Source organism: Petromyzon marinus, chromosome 59, assembly GCF_048934315.1.
Source record: "Petromyzon marinus isolate PM22_M1 ecotype Great Lakes invasive population chromosome 59, UKy_Petmar_22M1.pri1.0, whole genome shotgun sequence".
Lineage (NCBI taxonomy): Eukaryota > Metazoa > Chordata > Hyperoartia > Petromyzontiformes > Petromyzontidae > Petromyzon > Petromyzon marinus.
This window is the reverse complement of record NC_133725.1, coordinates 7633915-7657083: the sequence shown is the minus strand read 5'-3', so window position 1 is coordinate 7657083 and position 23169 is coordinate 7633915. Positions and strand designations below refer to the sequence as shown.

Genomic DNA, 23169 nt, shown 5'->3' with positions numbered 1-23169 from the left:
TGGATCCTTGCAGTCACGAAAGCTTCAAATCTAGACTTTGTGTGCTTGTGTACCGTCGGTGTCCGCTTTGTGTAAATCACTTCACGTGCGTAGCACGACAGGGACACGTTTGTGACGTGAACGCCAGCGAGTGTTTACGAGCGGACGATGGCCAGAGCACCTAGCTACAAACCCTCACCCCCCGCGACCCCGGTTCGACTCCAGTGACCGAGTGACCGAGTGACGAGCGGCGAATGTCCAAGGCGATCCTGGGCGTGCACCCCTAGGTCGACTCAGCCTTAAAACACCAGTGGCCGGTGAGGTGTGGGTGGCCCGGTACCGGAGGCTTCCGTTGGTGCTGGTGATGATGGTGGTGTAGCGGCCAGCGCGACGCTGCGGCACGAACCCCGCGTGCCCGAGTTCGATTCCCGCTCAGGGCCAACACCCAGTGATAGGGATTGTCTGAAGCGGTCCTGGGCCTCCCGTAGGTCAACTCAGCCTCAAAATGAGTAGCCGGTGCGACGTGTAGTAAACATCGTCACTGGGGAGACAAAGGCGGCCGGACGTGGTGATGGCCACCAACCCCCTCGTGTGCCGTTCTGGCCTCCGTAGATGCTCGCTAACAGCACTTGCCCCTTACAGCCTGTTAAGCCTATACGGGGGATCTTTGTCTTTGCTGTCCCAAATGAGCCATTCAATCATTTGCGCCGTGATCGTCGTTGGTGCGGCCCCAGCTCCTTGCGAACGACGTCCACGGGAATCTCGAGCGGTCGTCGTGAGCGTGGAGGAGTGGAGATGGATGGAGATGGTTGGAGATGGATGGAGATGGTTGGAGATGGATGGAGATGGTTGGAGATGGATGGAAATGGGAGGAAATTGATGGAGATGGGTGGAGATGGTTGGAGATGGATGGAGATGGATGGAGATGGTTGGAGATGGATGGAGATGGTTGGAGATGGTTGGAGATGTATGGAGATGGATGGAGATGGATGGAGATGGTTGGAGATGGTTGAGATGTATGGAGATGGTTGGAGATGGATGGAAATGGGAGGGAATTGATGGAGATGGTTGGAGATGGATGGAGATGGTAGTAGATGGATGGAGATGGTTGGAGATGGATGGAGATGGTTGGAGATGGATGGAGATGGTTGGAGATGGATGGAAATCGGCCGAAAATCGCCTCCGATCAATGCGTTGAGTTCGCGGTGTGCAGGTCGGCCCCCCACGCTCTGCCACCTTTGCCTTTCTGCCCCCCTTCCCCGATTACCCACGCCCCTCTCGGCGTGGATGTTCTCGCAAACGCTCGCGATTGCGTCTCCCTCTCTCATCTCTCTCTCTCTCATCTCTCTCTCTCATCTCTCTCTCATCTCTCATCTCTCTCTCGTCTCTCTCGTCTCTGTCATCTCTCTCTCGTCTCTCTCGTCTCTCTCATCTCTCTCTCATCTATCTCTCGTCTCTCTCTCATCTCCCTCTCTTATATCTCTCATCTCTCTCTCATCTCTCTCTCATCTCTCATCCCTCTCGTCTCTCTCTCTCTAATCTCTCTCTCATCTCTCTCATCTCTCTCTCATCTCTCTCTCATCTTTCTCTCATCTCTCTCATCTCTCTCATCTATCTCATCTCATCTCTCTCATCTCTCTCATCTCTCTCATCTCTCTCATCTCTCTCATCTCTCTCTCATCTCTCATCTTTCTTTCACGCTCGTATTTCTGTCTCTCATCTCTCATCTTTCTCTCACGCTCGTATTTCTGTCTCTCATCTCTCTCGTCTCCCTCTCGTCTCTCTCTCTCTCTCTCATCTCTCTCATCTTTCTCTCACGCTCGTATTTCCGTCTTCCATCTCTCTCTCTCCCACACTTGCTCGCATCTCTCTACCATCTCTCATCTCACCTCTCATCTCTCTCTCATCTCTCTCATCTCTCTCATCTCTCTCTCATCTCTCTCATCTCTCTCATCTCTCTCATCTCTCTCTCATCTCTCATCTCTCTCTCTCATCTCTCTCATCTCTCTCATCTCTCTCGTCTCTCATCTCTCTCTCATCTCTCTCATCTCTCTCATCTCTCGTCTCTCTCATCTCTCTCTCTCTAATCTCTCTCGTCTCCCTCTCGTCTCTCTCTCTCATCTCTCGCATCTTTCTCTCACGCTCGTATTTCCGTCTCCCATCTCTCTCTCTCCCACACTTGCTCGCATCTCTCGATCATCTCTCATCTCACCTCTCATCTCTCCACTCCCCGCCCCCCCCCCCGACCGCAGACTCGGAGTTCCCCGTGGACTTCTCCATGGTGCTGACGGTGCGTGCGCGCAAGGGCACGCAGGCATTCCTGCTCTCGCTCTACAGCGAGCAGGGCATGCAGCAGCTGGGCCTCGAGGTGGGACGTTCGCCCGTGTTCCTCTACGAGGATCAGAACGGTCTGCCGCCCCCCGAAGAGTATCCCATCTTCAAAGGGCTCAACCTTGCAGACGGAAAGTGAGTGGGGAGTGTGGGGGGGGGGGGGGTGGAGGGGGGGGGGGGAGAGGCGTCGGATTGTGTGGGGGTCGTTCTTGTTTACTGAAGTGGCAGATGTGGGGAGACAAGGGTGGTGGTGTGAGGTGAGACGAGAGAGATGGAGGAGGAGTGAGATGGAGATATAGTGAGATAGAGATGTAGTGAGATAGAGATGTAGTGAGATGTAGTGAGATAGAAATGCATTGAGATTTAGTGAGATAGAGATGTAGTAAGATAGAAATGTAGTGAGATAGAGATGTAGTGAGATAGAGAAGTAGTGAGATAGAGATGTAGTGAGATAGAGATGTAGTGAGATAGAGATGTAGTGAGATAGAGATGTAGTGAAATAGAGATGTAGTGAGATAGAGATGTAGTGAGATAGAGATGTAGTGAAATAGAGATGTAGTGAGATTGAGATGTCGTGAGATAGAGATGTAGTGAAATAGAGATGTAGTGAGATAGAGATGTAGTGAGATAGAGATGTAGTGAGATAGAGATGTAGTGAGATAGAGATGTAGCGAAATAGAGATGTAGTGAGATAGAGATGTAGTGAGATAGAGATGTAGTGAGATAGAGATGTAGTGAGATAGAGATGTAGGGAAATAGAGATGTAGTGAGATAGAGATGTAGTGAGATAGAGATGTAGTGAGATAGAGATGTAGTGAGATAGAGATGTAGCGAAATAGAGATGTAGTGAGATAGAGATGTAGTGAGATAGAGATGTAGTGAGATAGAGATGTAGTGAGATAGAGATGTAATAAAATGAAAGAGATGGAGAAATGTTCCAGAGTGAAACGTCGATGTGGTGGTGCTGTTGCTGCGACTGCGTCTTTAACGTTCAAATGCAATTCCCCTGTTCAACAACCAAAGAACTTTACAATGTCTGGGGGAAGTCTCAGGGTGGGATTCCCCAATCGGCAATGTGACCCAATTGGGAACGTGACCTTATTGGGAATGTGACCCAATTGGGAATGTGACCCAATTGGGAATGTGACAGAAGCGTCAATGTGCCCCAATTGGGAATGTGACCCAATGGGGAATGTCCCAGAATTCGCAATGTGCCCCAATCGGGAATGTGACCCAATCTCGGGAATGTGACCCAATCGGGAACGTGCCCCTTTTCCTCCGCCCTTGAAACCCACCATTGCCTCCTCCGGCTGCCCCTTCTCGCCTCCACCCCCCCCCCCCCCCCACCGCGACTAACCACCCCCACCCCCCACCCCCGCCGCAGGTGGCACCGCGTGGCACTGAGCGTGCGCGGGCAGAACGTGACGCTGACGCTGGACTGCCGGAGGAGCGTGACGAGGCCCCTGGCGCGCTCCCTCGCCGGCTCGCGGATCGACGTCAACGGGATCGCCGTCTTCGGCACCCGCATCCTGGACGAGGAGGCCTTCGAGGTGAGACGCGTGACCCCCGCCCCCCCTCGCCCCCCCCCCCTGCACCCCTAACCCCCCCAACTACCCCCACCCCCACGCAGCTGGAGCATCTGCCTTCCACCACGGTCGTGCACAAGTCCGCGCCAGCCGGCTCTGCCCCGCGGCATCCTCCTTGCCGGCGGGCGAGCCCTCCGCAACGGAACGCGACGCGCCTCGAGGTGCACCTAGCCTGGCGCGCGCGCGTGGGGCATTTGTAATATCGAGTGCGTCGGGGGGGGGGGGGGGAGGAGGGGGGCGTGGCTCAGCGGTTAGCGAGTCGCTGAGCCGCCCCTTGGTGGGCGCTCGCGACCCGAGCGCTTGCACCCGGCGGAGGCCCTACGGGGGAGGCCCTACGGCGGAGGCCCTACGGCGGAGGCCCTACGGCGGAGGCCCTATGGCGGAGGCCCTATTGCGGAGCCGGGACCTTTCGGGCGACGCGACGGGCGGTGCGGAGGTCGACGGCATCGGTGACGTTTGCCGACGGAAGCGCGGCGGCCTCACCGGGGTCCGGTGAGGCCACCGAGCGGCCCTTAAGGCGATCGCCGCGCAGCAGGCCGTCGAGACGACGTCACCCCCCGGCCTTCCGACGCCAATCCGAAGGTGGGGAAACATTCCGGATGGACGGCCGGGCGGACGGCGAGCGGGCAGAGGCCGCGGAGCGCGGCGTTGCGGTTCGCCGCCTCACCCCAAGCGACCGTGGCCGCGCTCGGGCGACGGTCGCCCATGGCGCTCGCCGCGGCCTTCAAGCCGTTGAATCGTCACCTGGGCCCGCCGCCCCCTTCTCCTCCGCCGCTTTGACCTGTGGAGGGCTGAGAGAGCGAGAAGAGGGAGAGGCGGGGGGCGGGTGGTTAATGAGCAGCCGGCGTCGCCAGGGTTACGACGAGGGCGTAGCGGGGGAGGTTCCCTCGTGGGGTTGGGAGTTATCGGCGTGGCGAGGGCACCGGTGGGGCCCACAGAGGTCGGAGTGGGGGGCACCGGTGGGGCCCACAGAGGTCGGAGCGGGGGGCACCGGTAGGGCCCACAGAGGTCGGAGCGGGGGGCACCGGTGGGGCCCACAGAGGTCGGAGCGGGGGCACCGGTGGGGCCCACAGAGGTCGGAGCGGGGGCACCGGTGGGGCCCACAGAGGTCGGAGCGGGGGGCACCGGTGGGGCCCACAGAGGTCGGAGCGGGGGGCCGGTGGAGCCCACAGAGGTCAGAGGTCGGAGCGGGGGCACCGGTGGGTCCCACAGAGGTCAGAGGTCAGAGCGGTGGCACCGAAATCGAACCGTCCGGAGTCATCGTCGCTACGCCGCGGCGGAAGCGTCCTCCGTCGGTGCTGAGCCGGTGGACAAAATTCCACGTTCCTATGGCGAGGACGAGTCTGTTCCATAGGACAACCGCAGTACTCATTTTATCAACCGCCGCGCCCCCTGTAGGGTGGGATGACGGCGGGGGGGGGGGGGGAGGGGGGGGGTGTGATTCAGCCCATCACACCTCCAGGGGGAGGGGTAATCGATAAAACAAGTACCGCTTTGTGGGAACTTCGACAGTGGCTGCTGTCCTTCGGATCGCCTCCTCTCTCTCCCCCCGCCCCCCGTCATACGAATGTGGAATTTCCACCCGCCGCCGGCTCTAGATGAGTAGCAGCGGCTGTGGGGGGTTCTCCTCGGGCTGGCTACTCCCACCCCCCAGGCGAACCACGCATAGTGGGTCGCTGCTTCTGAGGGCGGTGGAGGAACCCAATACCTCTGGGGGGGGGGGGTGGGAGGGGGCATGAGACCCCCCCCCCCCCCCACCGTACCCTCACGTGACCCCTCGCCCTTCGTCACGGTCGGCAACCCTCTCCGCCTACCCCACTGCTTCCCCCGCCACCACCATCACCACAATCACCACCACCACAATCACCACCACCACAATCACCACCGCAACCATCACCACAACCACCACAACCACCACCACAACCACCACAACCACCAACATAACCACAACCACCACCACAACAACCACCACCACCACCACAACCACCACCACAACCACCACCACAACAACCACCACAACCACCACCACAACCACCACCACCACAACCACCACCACAACCACCACCACAACCACCACCACAACCACCACCACCACCACCACAACCACCACAACCACCACCACAACCACCACAACCACCACCATAACCACAACCACCACAACCACCACCACAACCACCACCACCACAACCACAATCACCGCAGTCACCACAACCACAACCACCACCACAACCCATCACACCACAATCACCACCACCACAACCACCACCACTACCACAACCACCACCATAACCACCACCACAACCACCACCACAATCACCACCACCACCACAACCATCACCACCACAACCACCACAACCACCACCATAACCACCACCACCACAACCACCACCGTAGCTCCTGCTCCTTCTCCCTCCTGTTTGCAGACCCCCCCCCCCTTCACTTAGGAGGTGGGGTAGATCGGGGGGGGAGGCACCTACCACCCCCCTGTATTCGGGGGCGGCTAAAACAATAAATGTAACGTCCGATCGTTGAAAGGCGTTCTGTGCGAAGTCGCGGCTGCTGACTTCTGCTGCCGCCCCAGCCATGGAATGCGTGCGGGGAGAGAGAGAAGAGAGAGGAGAGAGAGGAGAGAGAGAGGAGAGAGAGAGAGGAGAGAGAGGAGAGAGAGAGAGGAGAGAGAGAAGAGAGAGGAGAGAGAGAGAAGAGAGAGAGGAGAGAGGAGAGAGAGGAGAGAGAGAGAAGAGAGAGGAGAGAGAAGAGAGAGTGGAGAGAGAGAAGAGAGAGAGGAGAGAGAGGAGAGAGAGGAGAGAGAGGAGAGAGGAGAGAGAGAGGAGAGAGAGAGAGGAGAGAGAGAGGAGAGAGAGGAGAGAGAGAAGAGAGAGGAGAGAGAGAGGAGAGAGAAGAGAGAGAGAGGAGAGAGAGAGGAGAGAGAGAGAAGAGAGAGAGGAGAGAGGAGAGAGAGGAGAGAGAGGAGAGAGAGAAGAGAGAGAGAGAGAAGAGAGAGGAGAGAGAGAGAGGAGAGAGAGAAGAGAGAGGAGAGAGAGAGAGGAGAGAGGAGAGAGAGGAGAGAGAGAGAGGAGAGAGAGAGGAGAGAGAAGAGAGAGGAGAGAGAGGAGAGAGAGGAGAGAGAGGAGAGAGAGAGAGGAGAGAGAGAGAGAGGAGAGAAAGGAGAGAGAGAGAGGAGAGAGAGAGAGAGGAGAGAGAGAAGAGTGAGAGAGGAGAGAGAGGAGAGAGGAGAGAGAGGAGAGAGAGAGGAGAGAGAGAAGAGAGGAGAGAGAGAAAGAGAGTGGAGAGAGAGAAGAGAGAGAGGAGAGAGGAGAGAGAGAGGAGAGAGAGAAGGAGAGAGGAGAGAGAGGAGAGAGAGAGAAGAGAGAGAGGAGAGAGAGAGAGGAGAGAGAGAGGAGAGAGAGGAGAGAGGAGAGAGAGGAGAGAGAGAGAGGGAGGAGAGAGAGGAGAGAGAGAGGAGAGAGAGAGGGGTGGTGGTCAGGCGATAAAGACGCATTCCACGGGCGACCCCACCGCTGTGCCTGCCTTCAACTTTCCTTCTCGCCGTACGTAGCCGGCCGTGCTAATCGGAGGCGCGTGGGAGGGACGAGGAACCCAAACCCAGAAAGGAGTTCTACTGAAATGAGTTTGTCAATCTCGAGTCGTGCTTCTTCTTTTTCTTGACCTGGGGGTGCACGGTGCACCCCAGGGGGTGCGAGATTCCCTTGCTGGGGGGAGGGGGAGGGGCGAGACGCGACCAGATTTATGTTCGAGGGCAAATCATCGAAACCGCACAAATTAAGCACGTCCACGTTCATTTACAACTTCCTTTGTTTCATCAACCCCTATGCGTCGAATAACATTGCACGTTTTTTTTTATTATCATCGATTGAGAACCAAATGGGTGCAAGGCTGCGGCAAAGTTCAAGGACCCGCCGGTGTTGACGGCGATTTCAAAGTGCCCAGCTTCCCCGTGGCTTCCTAACATCGGCGGGGAAGAGCGTTCCAGACGGCCGCCTCGTCGGTTCGACGGCTGCGATGATGGCTTTGTCGCTCCTTGACGACATCAGCGAGGTGTGAACAACAACATCAACAACAACAGCAGCAACAATGTAAATACGCAGACGAATACATCGGAGACGACACGATTTCTTTGCCCGGAGAAGTCGCGGATTCTCCCCGGCCACGGCGTACCGTCGCTGGCGCCTCAAGCCGGAGAGGCGCTCCTTCGGTTCCCACGGTGGCAGCCGGTTCCGGGCTCGCTCCGCGCGCGTGCGCTGCGGGCGCGCGCGGAGCGAAACGTCGGACACCGCGGCGGTCGGAGGGGGGGGGGGGGGGAGCGGCTGTAGTTTGAGTGACGTGGTCGTGGGTGACGTCTGAAGACACGCGTCCACAAGAGCTCGGAGTTTGGAGGAGGAGGAGGAGGAGGAGGTCGGTGTCTTTGGTTCCAGCCGTGCGGGGGATGGAAAGGCACTGACCGGGGGGGGGGGGGGGCGAGGAGGGGAAAATAACCCCAGGAATGGAAAGAAAAATAAAGCGATCATTAACGAGCTCACACAGGACTCACCGCCAGCCGTGCCGGCTTCACTCCACACGCCGTCGTGACCTCCGCCACCTCTGTTACTCTGCCTGTGACTCTGCCTGTTACTCTGCCTGTGTCTGTGACTCTGCCTGTGACGCTGTCTGTGACTCTACCTGTGTCTATGACTGCCTGTGACTCTGCCTGTGTCTGTGACTCTGCCTGTGTCTGTGACTCTGCCTGTGACTCTGTCTGTGTCTGTGACTCTGTCTGTGTCTGTGACTCTGTCTGTGTCTGTGACTCTGTCTGTGACTCTGCCTGTGTCTGTGACTCTGCCTGTGTCTGTGGCTCTGCCTGTGTCTGTGACTTTGCCTGTGCCTGTGACTGTGTCTAGTGTCTGTGGCTCTGCCTGTGACTCTGCCTGTGACTCTGCCTGTGTCTGTGACTCTGCCTGTGTCTGTGGCTCTGCCTGTGTCTGTGACTCTGCCTGTGTCTGTGTCTGTGACTCTGCTGTGACTGTGACTCTGCCTGTGACTCTGCCTGTGACTCTGCCTGTGTATGTGACTCTGCCTGTGTCTGTGACTCTGCCTGTGTCTGTGGCTCTGCCTGTGTCTGTGACTCTGCCTGTGTCTGTGACTCTGCCTGTGTCTGTGACTCTGCCTGTGACTCTGCCTGTGTCTGTGGCTCTGCCTGTGTCTGTGACTCTGCCTGTGTCTGTGTCTGTGACTCTGCTGTGACTGTGACTCTGCCTGTGTCTGTGACTCTGCCTGTGTCTGTGACTCTGCCTGTGACTCTGCCTGTGTCTGCGTCTGTGACTCTGCCTGTGACTGTGACTCTGCCTGTGACTGTGACTCTGCCTGTGACTCTGCATGTGACTGTGACTCTGCCTGTGACTCTGCCTGTGACTCTGTCTGTTTCTCTGCCTGTGACTCTGCCTGTGACTGTGACTCTGCCTGTGACTCTGTCTGTGACTGTGACTCTGCCTGTGACTCTGCCTGTGACTCTGCCTGTGTCTGTGACTCTGCCTGTGACTGTGACTCTGCCTGTGACTGTGACTCTGCCTGTGACTCTGCCTGTGACTCCTGCCTGTGACTCTGCCTGTGACTCTATCGGTGTCTGTGGCTCTGCCTGTGTCTGTGCGACACAGGACCGACGCCACATAACGAACCCAACGAGCCTGGAGACGCTCTCACTCAGGATTTTCTGACCGATAATAATTAAAAATTATGATGATAATAATAACAATAACATGAATAATAATAACATGGATAATAATAACAGGAAGAATAATAATAGTAACAACATGAATAATAATAACATGAATAATAATAACATGGATAATAACACGAATAATAATAAAATGAATACTAATAACATGGATAATAATAACATTAATAATAATAACAAGAATTATAACATGAATAATAACATGGATAATAAGAATAACACGAAAAAGAATGCGAATAATAGCAACATTAATAATAACAACATGAAAAATAATAACATCAATACTAAAAACATCAATAATAATAGTAGCAGTATTTATCATCTCCCAGCCTACCCACCTAGCCTCCACCTCGCCCCCGGCCACATTGTCGCGGACGAGCGGTCGGAGCGGATGTCGCGAGGTGGAACGACGCGGCGACACCGCTAACACCGAGCCCCCCAAGAGTAGACACAGAGCCCCCCAGCGGAAGACACACAGCCCCCCAATTATTGTTTTGTTGACTCCCGAGCGCCGTACTCATCGCACGGCAGCGACGCGTACCATCACGTGGGGTGGGGGGTGGAGTGGGGGGTTGGGGGCTTTGCATTTATTTTTAAAATAAAATTGCTGAAACGACTTTGATCGAAAAAAAAACCGTCTCTGCAGGCAGACGTCTGTCGCTCGTGGGTCAATGTCTCTGCCGAACGCCGGCGTCTCTCCAACGTCGAAATCGCTCGCTCGCTCACTCGCTCGCACACCGGAACGTCGGTGCCGTCCGTCCGTACGTTCACGAAAAACTCGCGAATGAAACCAACGTCCGGGCTGGGGCGGGGGTGGTGGTGGTGGTGGTGTCCACGTGTCACCGAGGGTGTTGGAAATGCGAGGTGTCTACTCTAGGGTGTTGTTGGAAATGCGACGTGATGGGGGGTGCGCGGAGATGAACACTAAAGAGGAAGGAGGGTGGGGGGGGGGTTGGTGGTGGTGGTGGTGACAGTCGCCGTGGCTTTTGGTGAACGCGCGACGCCTTTTCCTGGCACAGATCTGGAGCGCGAGGCTCCGGCATCAACACCCTCAGGGTTAGGGCGTTTCGTCTGAGCTCCTGCCCGTTTAATATCCTGTGCCGAAGCATACCGGGCCTCGCCCGCGCGAGCGTTATAAAGCCACCTTCTGTTGGTGCCACAGACGACAATAACGGCAACTCACCACGATCCAGGCCACGCCGACTCCCTCCCCACTAGACACTCACACTGACTCCCTCCCCACTAGACACTCACACTGACTCTCTCCCCAAAAGACACTCACACTGACTCCCTCCCCACTAGACACTCACACTGACTCCCTCCCCACTAGACACTGACTCCCTCCCCACTAGAGACTCACACTGACTCCCTCCCCACTAGACACTCACACTGACTCCCTCCCCACTTGACACTGACTCCCTCCCCACTAGAGACTCACACTGACTCCCTCCCCACTAGACACTCACACTGACTCCCTCCCCACTAGACACTGACTCCGTCCCCACTAGAGACTCACACTGACTCCCTCCCCACTAGAGACTCACACTGACTCCCTCTCCACTAGACACTCACACTGACTCCCTCCCCACTTGACACTGACTCCCTCCCCACTAGAGACGCACACTGACTCCCTCGCCACTAGACACTCACACTGACTCCCTCCCCACTTGACACTGACTCCCTCCCCACTAGAGACTCACACTGACTCCCTCCCCACTAGACACTCACACTGACTCCCTCCCCACTAGACACTCACACTGACTCCCTCCCCACTAAACACTGACTCCCTCCCCACTAGAGACTCACACTGACTCCCTCCCCACTAGACACTCACACTGACTCCCTCCCCACTAGACACTCACACTGACTCCCTCCCCACTAGACACTCACACTGACTTCCTCCCCACTAGACACTCACACTGACTCCCTCCCCACTAGAGACTCACACTGACTCCATCCCCACTAGAGACTCACACTGACTCCCTCCCCACTAGACACTCACACTGACTCCCTCCCCACTAGACACTCACACTGACTCCCTCCCCACTAGACACTGACTCCCTCCGAACTAGAGACTCACACTGACTCCCTCCCCACTAAAGGCTAACACTGACTCCCTCCCCACTAGACGCTCACACTGACTCCCTGCCCACTAGACATTCACACTGACTCCCTCCCCACTAGAGACTCACACTGACTCCCTTCCCACTAGACACTCACACTGACTCCCTCCCCACTAGATACTCACACTGACTCCCTCCCCACTAGACACTCACACTGACTCCCTCCCCACTAGACACTCACACTGACTCCCTCCCCACTAGACACTCACACTGACGCTCTCCCCACTAGAGACTCACACTGACTCCTTCCCCACTAGACACTCACACTGACTCCTTCCCCACTAGACACTCACACTGACTCCTTCCCCACTAGACACTCACACTGACTCCCTCCCCACTAGCCACTCACACTGACTCCATCCCCACTAGACACTCACACTGACTCCCTCCCCACTAGACACTCACACTGACTCTCTCCCCACTAGTCACTCACACTGACTCCCTCCCCACTAGACACTCACACTGACTCCCTCCCCACTAGACACTCACACTAACTCCCTCCCCACTAGACACTCAAACTGACTCCCTCCCCACTAGACACTCACACTGACTCTCTCCCCACTAGACACTCACACTGACTCCCTCCCCACTAGACACTCACACTGACTCCCTCCCCACTAGTCACTCACACTGACTCCCTCCCCACTAGACACTCACACTGACTCCCTCCCCACTAGACACTCACACTGACTCCCTCCCCACTAGACACTCACACTGACTCCCTCCCCACTAGACACTCACACTGACTCCCTCCCCACTAGAGACTCACACTGACTCCCTCCCCACTAGAGACTCACACTGACTCCCTCCCCACTAGACACTCACACTGACTCCATCCCCACTAGACACTCACACTGACTCCGTCCCCACTAGATACTCACACTGACTCCCTCCCCACTAGTCACTCACACTGACTCCCTCCCCACTAGACACTCACACTGACTCCCTCCCCACTAGAGACTCACACTGACTCCCTCCCCACTAGAGACTCACACTGACTCCCTCCCCACTAGACACTCACACTGACTCCCTCCCCACTAGACACTCACACTGACTCCCTCCCCACTAGACACTCACACTGACTCCCTCCCCACTAGTCACTCACACTGACTCCCTCCCCACTAGACACTCACACTGACTCCCTCCCCACTAGACACTCACACTGACTCCCTCCCCACTAGACACTCACACTAACTCCCTCCCCACTAGACACTCAAACTGACTCCCTCCCCACTAGACACTCACACTGACTCCCTCCCCACTAGACACTCACACTGACTCCCTCCCCACTAGTCACTCACACTGACTCCCCACGAGTCACTCACACTGACTCCCTCTCCACTAGAGACTCACACTGACTCCCTCCCCACTAGACACTCACAGTGACTCCCTCCCCACTAGAGACTCACACTGACTCCCTCCCCACTAGAGACTCACACTGACTCCCTCCCCACTAGAGACTCACACTGACTCCCTCCCCACTAGAGACTCACACTGAATCCCTCCCATTAGACACTCACACAGACTCCCTCCCCACTAGACACTGACTCCCTCCCCACTAGACACTCACACTGACTCCCTCCCCACTAGTCACTGACTCCCTCCCCACTAGTCACTCACACTGACTCCCTCCCCACTAGACACTGACTCCCTCCCCACTAGACACTAACTCCCTCCCTACTAGACACTCACACTGACTTCCTCCCCACTAGACACTCACATTGACTCCCTCCCCACTAGTCACTCACACTGACTCCCTCCCCACTAGACACTAGCACTGACTCCCTCACCACTAGACACTCACACTGACTCCCTCCCCACTAGAGACTCACACTGACTCCCTCCCCACTAGACACTCACACTGACTCCCTCCCCATTAGACACTCACACTGACTCCCTCCCCACTAGACACTCACACTGACTCCCTCCCCACTAAATACTCACACTGACTCCCTCCCTACTAGTCACTGACTCCCTCCCCACGAGACACTGACTCCCTCCCCACTAGTCACTCACACTAACTCCCTCCCCACTAGTCACTGACTCCCTCCCCACTAGACACTAACACTTACTCCCTCCCCACTAGTCACTGACTCCCTCCCCACTAGTCACTGACTCCCTCCCCACTAGACACTGACTTCCTCCCCACAAGACACTCACACTGACTCCCTCCCCACTAGACACTGACTCCCTCCACACTAGTCACTGACTCCCTCCCCACTAGTCACTGACTCCCTCCCCACTAGACACTCACACTGACTCCCTCCCCACTAGACACTGACTCCCTCCCCAATAGACACTGACTCCCTCCCCACTAGACACTGACTCCCTCCCCACTAGACACTGACTCCCTCCCCACTAGACACTGACTCCCTCCCCACTAGACACTGACTCCCTCCCCACTAGACACTGACTCCCTCACCACTAGTCACTGACTCCCTCCCCACTAGACACTGACTCCCTCCCCACTAGACACTCACACTGACTCCCTCCCCACTAGACACTCACACTGACTCCCTCCCCACTAGACACTCACGCTAACTCCCTCCCCACTAGTCACTCACACTGACTCCCTCCCCACTAGACACTGACTCCCTCCCCACTAGACACTCACACTGACTCCCTCCCCAGTAGTCACTCACACTGACTCCCTCCTCACTAGACCCTCACACTGACTCCCTCCCCACTAGAGACTCACACTGACTCCCTCCCCACTAGACACTCAAACTGACTCCCTCCCCACTAGACACTGACTCCCTCCTCATGAGACACTCACACTGACTCCCTCCCCACTAGCCACTAGCACTGACTCCCTCCCCACTAGACACTGACTCCCTCCCCACTAGACACTGACTCCCTCCACACTTTACACTGACTCCCTCCCCACTAGTCACTGACTCCCTCCCCACTAGACACTGACTCCCTCCCCACTAGATGCTGACTCCCTCCCCACTAGTCACTGACTCCCTCCCCACTAGACACTGACTCCCTCCCCACTAGTCACTCACACTGACTCTCTCCCCACTTGACACTGACTCCCTCCCCACTAGACACTGACTCCCTCCCCACTAGACACTCTCACTGACACCCTCCCCACTAGACACTCACACTGACTCCCTCCCCACTAGTCACTCACACTGACTCCCTCCCCACTAGACACTCACACTGACTCCCTCCCCACTAGACACTCACACTGACTCCCTCCCCACTAGTCACTGACTCCTTCCCCACTAGTCACTCACACTGACTCCCTCCCCACTAGACACTGACTCCCTCCCCATTAGACACTAACTCCCTCCCCACTAGACACTCACACTGACTCCCTCCCCACTAGACACTCACATTGACTCCCTCCCCACTAGTCACTCACACTGACTCCCTCCCCACTGGACACTCACACTGACTCCCTCCCCACTAGACACTCACACTGACTCCCTCCCCACTGGAGACTCACACTGACTCCCTCCCCACTAGACACTCACACTGACTCCCTCCCTACTGGACACTCACACTGACTCCCTCCCCACTAGACACTCACACTGACTCCCTCCCCACTAAACACTCACACTGACTCCCTCCCTACTAGTCACTGACTCCCTCCCCACGAGACACTGACTCCCTCTCCACTAGTCACTCACACTGACTCCCTCCCCACTAGTCACTCACACTGACTCCCTCCCCACTAGACACTGACTCCCTCCCCACTAGACACTGACTCCCTCACCACTAGTCACTGACTCCCTCCCCACTAGACACTGACTCCCTCCCCACTAGACACTCACACTGACTCCCTCCCCACTAAACACTCACACTGACTCCCTCCCTACTAGTCACTGACTCCGTCCCCACGAGACACTGACTCCCTCCCCACTAGTCACTCACACTGACTCCCTCCCCACTAGTCACTCACACTGACTCCCTCCCCACTAGACACTGACTCCCTCCCCACTAGACACTGACTCCCTCACCACTAGTCACTGACTCCCTCCCCACTAGACACTGACTCCCTCCCCACTAGACACTCACACTGACTCCCTCCCCACTAGACACTCACACTGACTCCCTCCCCACTAGTCACTGACTCCCTCCCCACTATACACTCACACTGACTCCCTCCCCACTAGTCACTGACTCCCTCCCCACTAGACACTCACACTGACTCCCTCCCCACTAGACACTGACTCCCTCCCCACTAGTCAATGACTCCCTCCCCACTAGTCACTGACTCCCTCCCCACTTGACACTGACTCCCTCCCCACTAGACACTGACTCCCTCCCCACTTTACACTGACTCCCTCCCCACTAGTCACTGACTCCCTCCCCACTAGACACTGACTCCCTCCCCACTAGTCACTCACACTGACTCTCTCCCCACTTGACACTGACTCCCTCCCCACTAGACACTAACTCCCTCCCCACTAGACGCTCACACTGACTCCCTCCCCACTAGACACTCACATTGACTCCCTCCCCACTAGTCACTCACACTGACTCCCTCCCCACTAGACACTCACACTGACTCCCTCCCCACTAGACACTCACACTGACTCCCTCCCCACTAGAGACTCACACTGACTCCCTCCCCACTAGACACTCACACTGAATCCCTCCCCACTAGACACTCACACTGACTCCCTCCCCACTAGACACTCACACTGACTCCCTCCCCACTAAACACTCACAGTGACTCCCTCCCTACTAGTCACTGACTCCCTCCCCACTAGTCACTCACACTGACTACCTCCCCACTAGTCACTCACACTGACTCCCTCCCCACTAGTCACTGACTCCCTCCCCACTAGTCACTGACTCCCTCCCCACTAGACACTGACTCCCTCCCCACAAGACACTCACACTGACTCCCTCCCCACTAGACACTGACTCCCTCCACACTAGTCACTGACTCCCTCCCCACTAGTCACTGACTCCCTCACCACTAGACACTCACACTGACTCCCTCCCCACTAGACACTGACTCCCTCCCCACTAGACACTGACTCCCTCCCCACTAGACACTGACTCCCTCCCCACTAGACACTGACTCCCTCCCCACTAGACACTGACTCCCTCCCCACTAGACACTGACTCCCTCACCACTAGTCACTGACTCCCTCCCCACTAGACACTGACTCCCTCCCCACTAGACACTCACACTGACTCCCTCCCCACTAGACACTCACACTGACTCCCTCCCCACTAGACACTCACACTAACTCCCTCCCCACTAGTCACTCACACTGACTCCCTCCCCACTAGACACTGACTCCCTCCCCACTAGACACTCACACTCACTCCCTCCTCACTAGACACTCACACTGACTCCCTCCCCACTAGACACTCAAACTGACTCCCTCCCCACTAGACACTGACTCCCTCCTCATGAGACACTCACACTGACTCCCTCCCCACTAGACACTAGCACTGACTCCCTCACCACTAGACACTGACTCCCTCCCCACTAGACACTGACTCCCTCACCACTAGTCACTGACTCCCTCCCCACTAGACACTGACTCCCTCCCCACTAGACACTCACACTGACTCCCTCCCCACTAGACACTCACACTGACTCCCTCCCCACTAGACACTCACACTAACTCCCTCCCCACTAGTCACTCACACTGACTCCCTCCCCACTAGACACTGACTCCCTCCCCACTAGACACTCACACTCACTCCCTCCTCACTAGACACTCACACTGACTCCCTCCCCACTAGACACTCAAACTGACTCCCTCCCCCCTAGACACTGACTCCCTCCTCATGAGACACTCACACTGACTCCCTCCCCACTAGACACTCACACTGACTCCCTCCCCACTAGACACTGACTCCCTCCCCACTAGAAACTGACTCCCTCCCCACTAGACACTGACTCCTTCCCCACTAGTCACTGACTCCCTCCCCACTAGACACTGACTCCCTCCCCACTAGATGCTGCCTCCCTCCCCACTAGTCACTAACTCCCTCCCCACTAGACACTGACTCCCTCCCCACTAGTCACTCACACTGACTCTCTCCCCACTAGAAACTGACTCCCTCCCCACTAGACACTGACTCCCTCCCCACTAGACACTCACACTGACTCCCTCCCCACTAGACACTGACTCCCTCCCCACTAGTCACTGACTCCCTCCCCACTAGTCACTGACTCCCTCCCCACTAGACACTCACACTGACTCCCTCCCCACTAGACACTGACTCCCTCCCCACTAGACACTGACTCCCTCCCCACTAGACACTGACTCCCTCCCCACTAGACACTGACTCCCTCCCCACTAGACACTGACTCCCTCCCCACTAGACACTGACTCCCTCACCACTAGTCACTGACTCCCTCCCCACTAGACACTGACTCCCTCCCCACTAGACACTCACACTGACTCCCTCCCCACTAGACACTCACACTGACTCCCTCCCCACTAGACACTCACACTAACTCCCTCCCCACTAGTCACTCACACTGACTCCCTCCCCACTAGACACTGACTCCCTCCCCACTAGACACTCACACTGACTCCCTCCTCACTAGACACTCACACTGACTCCCTCCCCACTAGACACTCAAACTGACTCCCTCCCCACTAGACACTGACTCCCTCCTCATGAGACACTCACACTGACTCCCTCCCCACTAGACACTAGCACTGACTCCCTCACCACTAGACACTGACTCCCTCCTCACGAGACACTCACACTGACTCCCTCCCCACTAGACACTAGCACTGACTCCCTCACCACTAGACACTGACTCCCTCCTCACGAGACACTCACACTGACTCCCTCCCCACTAGACACTCACACTGACTCCCTTCCCACTAGACACTGACTCCCTCCCCACTAGAAACTGACTCCCTCCCCACTAGACACTGACTCCCTCCCCACTAGTCACTGACTCCCTCCCCACTAGACACTGACTCCCTCCCCACTAGATGCTGCCTCCCTCCCCACTAGTCACTAACTCCCTCCCCACTAGACACTGACTCCCTCCCCACTAGTCACTCACACTGACTCTCTCCCCACTAGAAACTGACTCCCTCCCCACTAGACACTGACTCCCTCCCCACTAGACACTCACACTGACTCCCTCCCCACTAGACACTGACTCCCTCCCCACTAGTCACTGACTCCCTCCCCACTAGTCACTGACTCCCTCCCCACTAGACACTCACACTGACTCCCTCCCCACTAGACACTGACTCCCTCCCCACTAGACACTCACACTGACTCACTCCCCACTAGACACTGACTCCCTCCCCACTAGACACTCACACTGACTCCCTCCCCACTAGTCAGTGACTCCCTCCCCACTATACACTCACACTGACTCCCTCCCCACTAGTCACTGACTCCCTCCCCACTAGACACTCACACTGACTCCCTCCCCACTAGACACTGACTCCCTCCCCACTAGTCAATGACTCCCTCCCTACTAGTCACGACTCCCTCCCCACTAGACACTCACACTGACTCCCTCCCCACTAGACAGCGACTCCCTCCCCACTAGACACTCACACTGACTCCCTCCCCACTTGTCACTGACTCCCTCCCCCACTAGACACTCACACTGACTCCCTCCCCACTAGTCACTGACTCCCTCCCCACAAGACACTCACACTGACTCCCTCCCCACTAGACACTGACTCCCTCCCCACTAGACACTGACTCCCTCCCCACTAGACACTGACTCCCTCCCCACTAGACACTGACTCCCTCCCCACTAGACACTGACTCCCTCCCCACTAGACACTGACTCCCTCCCCACTAGACACTGACTCCATCACCACTAGTCACTGACTCCCTCCCCACTAGACACTGACTCCCTCCCCACTAGACACTCACACTGACTCCCTCCCACTAGACACTCACACTGACTCCCTCCCACTAGACACTCACACTAACTCCCTCCCCACTAGTCACTCACACTGACTCCCTCCCCACTAGACACTGACTCCCTCCCCACTAGACACTCACACTGACTCCCTCGACACTAGTCACTCACACTGACTCCCTCCTCACTAGACACTCACACTGACTCCCTCCCCACTAGAGACTCACACTGACTCCCTCCCCACTAGACACTCAAACTGACTCCCTCCCCACTAGACACTGCCTCCCTCCTCACGAGACACTCACACTGACTCCCTCCCCACTAGACACTAGCACTGACTCCCTCCCCACTAGACACTGACTCCCTCCCCACTAGACACTGACTCCCTCCCCACTAGACACTGACTCCCTCCCCACTAGTCACTGACTCCCTCCCCACTAGACACTGACTCCCTCCCCACTAGATGCTGACTCCCTCCCCACTAGTCACTGACTCCCTCCCCACTAGACACTGACTCCCTCCCCACTAGTCACTCACACTGACTCTCTCCCCACTAGACACTGACTCCCTCCCCACTAGACACTGACTTCCTCCCCACTAGACACTGACTCCCTCCCCACTAGACACTCACATTGACTCCCTCCCCACTAGACACTGACTCCCTCCCCACTAGTCAATGACTCCCTCCCCACTAGACACTCACACTGACTCCCTCCCCACTAGACACTCACACTGACTCCCTCCCCACTAGATACTGACTCCCTCCCCACTCGTCTCTGACTCCCTCCCCACTAGTCACTGACTCCCTCCCCACTAGACACTCACACTGACTCCCTCCCCACTAGACACTGACTCCCTCCCCACTAGACACTCACACTGACTCCCTCCCCACTCGTCTCTGACTCCCTCCCCACTAGACACTCACACTGACTCCCTCCCCACTAGACACTGACTCCCTCCCCACTAGACACTCACACTGACTCCCTCCCCACTCGTCACTGACTCCCTCCCCACTAGTCACTGACTCCCTCCCACTAGACACTGACTCCCTCCCCACTAGATGCTGCCTCCCTCCCCACTAGTCACTAACTCCCTCCCCACTAGACACTGACTCCCTCCCCACTAGTCACTCACACTGACTCTCTCCCCACTAGAAACTGACTCCCTCCCCACTAGACACTGACTCCCTCCCCACTAGACACTCACACTGACTCCCTGCCCACTAGACACTGACTCCCTCCCCACTAGTCACTGACTCCCTCCCCACTAGTCACTGACTCCCTCCCCACTAGACACTCACACTGACTCCCTCCCCACTAGACACTGACTCCATCCCCACTAGACACTCACACTGACTCCCTCCCCACTAGACACTGACTCCCTCCCCACTAGACACTCACACTGACTCCCTCCCCACTAGTCAGTGACTCCCTCCCCACTATACACTCACACTGACTCCCTCCCCACTAGTCACTGACTCCCTCCCCACTAGACACTCACACTGACTCCCTCCCCACTAGACACTGACTCCCTCCCCACTAGTCAATGACTCCCTCCCCACTAGTCACTGACTCCCTCCCCAATAGACACTCACACTGACTCCCTCCCCACTAGACACTGACTCCCTCCCCACTAGACACTCACACTGACTCCCTCCCCACTTGTCACTGACTCCCTCCCCACTAGACACTCACACTGACTCCCTCCCCACTAGTCACTGACTCCCTCCCCACTAGACACTCACACTGACTCCCTCCCCACTAGACACTGACTCCCTCCCCACTAGACACTGACTCCCTCCCCACTAGACACTGACTCCCTCCCCACTAGACACTGACTCCCTCCCCACTAGACACTGACTCCCTCCCCACTAGACACTGACTCCCTCCCCACTAGACACTGACTCCATCACCACTAGTCACTGACTCCCTCCCCACTAGACACTGACTCCCTCCCCACTAGACACTCACACTGACTCCCTCCCCACTAGACACTCACACTGACTCCCTCCCCACTAGACACTCACACTAACTCCCTCCCCACTAGTCACTCACACTGACTCCCTCCCCACTAGACACTGACTCCCTCCCCACTAGACACTCACACTGACTCCCTCGACACTAGTCACTCACACTGACTCCCTCCTCACTAGACACTCACACTGATTCCCTCCCCACTAGAGACTCACACTGACTCCCTCCCCACTAGACACTCAAACTGACTCCCTCCCCACTAGACACTGACTCCCTCCTCACGAGACACTCACACTGACTCCCTCCCCACTAGACACTAGCACTGACTCCCTCCCCACTAGACACTGACTCCCTCCCCACTAGACACTGACTCCCTCCCCACTAGACACTGACTCCCTCCCCACTAGTCACTGACTCCCTCCCCACTAGACACTGACTCCCTCCCCACTAGATGCTGACTCCCTCCCCACTAGTCACTGACTCCCTCCCCACTAGACACTGACTCCCTCCCCACTAGTCACTCACACTGACTCTCTCCCCACTAGACACTGACTCCCTCCCCACTAGACACTGACTTCCTCCCCACTAGACACTGACTCCCTCCCCACTAGACACTCACATTGACTCCCTCCCCACTAGACACTGACTCCCTCCCCACTAGACACTGACTCCATCCGCACTAGTCACTGACTCCCTCCCCACTAGACACTCACACTGACTCCCTCCCCACTAGACACTCACACTGACTCCCTCCCCACTAGACACTGACTCCCTCCCCACTCGTCTCTGACTCCCTCCCCACTAGTCACTGACTCCCTCCCCACTAGACACTCACACTGACTCCCTCCCCACTAGACACTGACTTCCTCCCCACTAGACACTCACACTGACTCCCTCCCCACTCGTCTCTGACTCCCTCCCCACTAGACACTCACACTGACTCCCTCCCCACTAGACACTGACTGCCTCCCCACTAGACACTCACACTGACTCCCTCCCCACTCGTCTCTGACTCCCTCCCCACTAGACAATGACTCACGCCCCAGTAGCCTCCTCTCGTGCCCCCGGTGCTGCGGACAGCCAGCAGAGTCCCCCCCCCACCCCCCTACCCCCACCGCTTTGTCTGCGAGCTCCCAGACTGTGATGTCATCGCCAGCGCCGCCCGCGATCCGCTCGTGACCGCCCCCACTCCATCCCCCCCCTCCTCTACCTGCTCCTCTCGCTCCTCTCATCTCCCCTCTGCCTCACTTACAGCCGGGAACTCTCTCCCTCCCTCCTTAACCCACCTCCTCCACCCACCTCCTCCACCCACCTCCTCCCTCCCTCCTCCACCCACCTCCTCCCTCCCTCCTCCACCCACCTCCTCCCTCCCTCCTTCACCCACCTTCTCCCTCCCTCCTCCACCCACCTCCTCCCTCCCTCCTCCACCCACCTCCCCTCCCTCCTCCACCCACCTCCTCCCTCCCTCCTCCACCCACCTCCTCCCTCCCTCCTCCACCCACCTCCTCCCTCCCTCCTCCACCCACCTCCTCCCTCCCTCCTTCACCCACCTCCTCCCTCCCTCCTCCACCCACCTCCTCCCTCCCTCCTCCACCCACCTCCTCCCTCCCTCCTC

The 23169-nt window shown here is 57.1% G+C and overlaps 1 protein-coding gene across 5 annotated transcripts in view; it reads left to right on the top strand.

Moving 5' to 3' along the window:
• Nucleotides 1-23169, top strand: part of LOC116955358 (uncharacterized) — a 378574-nt gene that overhangs the window by 61279 nt on the left and 294126 nt on the right. For all 5 annotated transcript variants that reach the window (XM_076053062.1, XM_076053060.1, XM_076053059.1 and 2 more), the window contains exons 3-4: nt 2232-2445; nt 3695-3860. In XM_076053062.1, coding sequence (XP_075909177.1) covers nt 2232-2445; nt 3695-3860 — 380 coding nt within the window. The remainder of the gene's footprint in view (nt 1-2231; nt 2446-3694; nt 3861-23169) is intronic.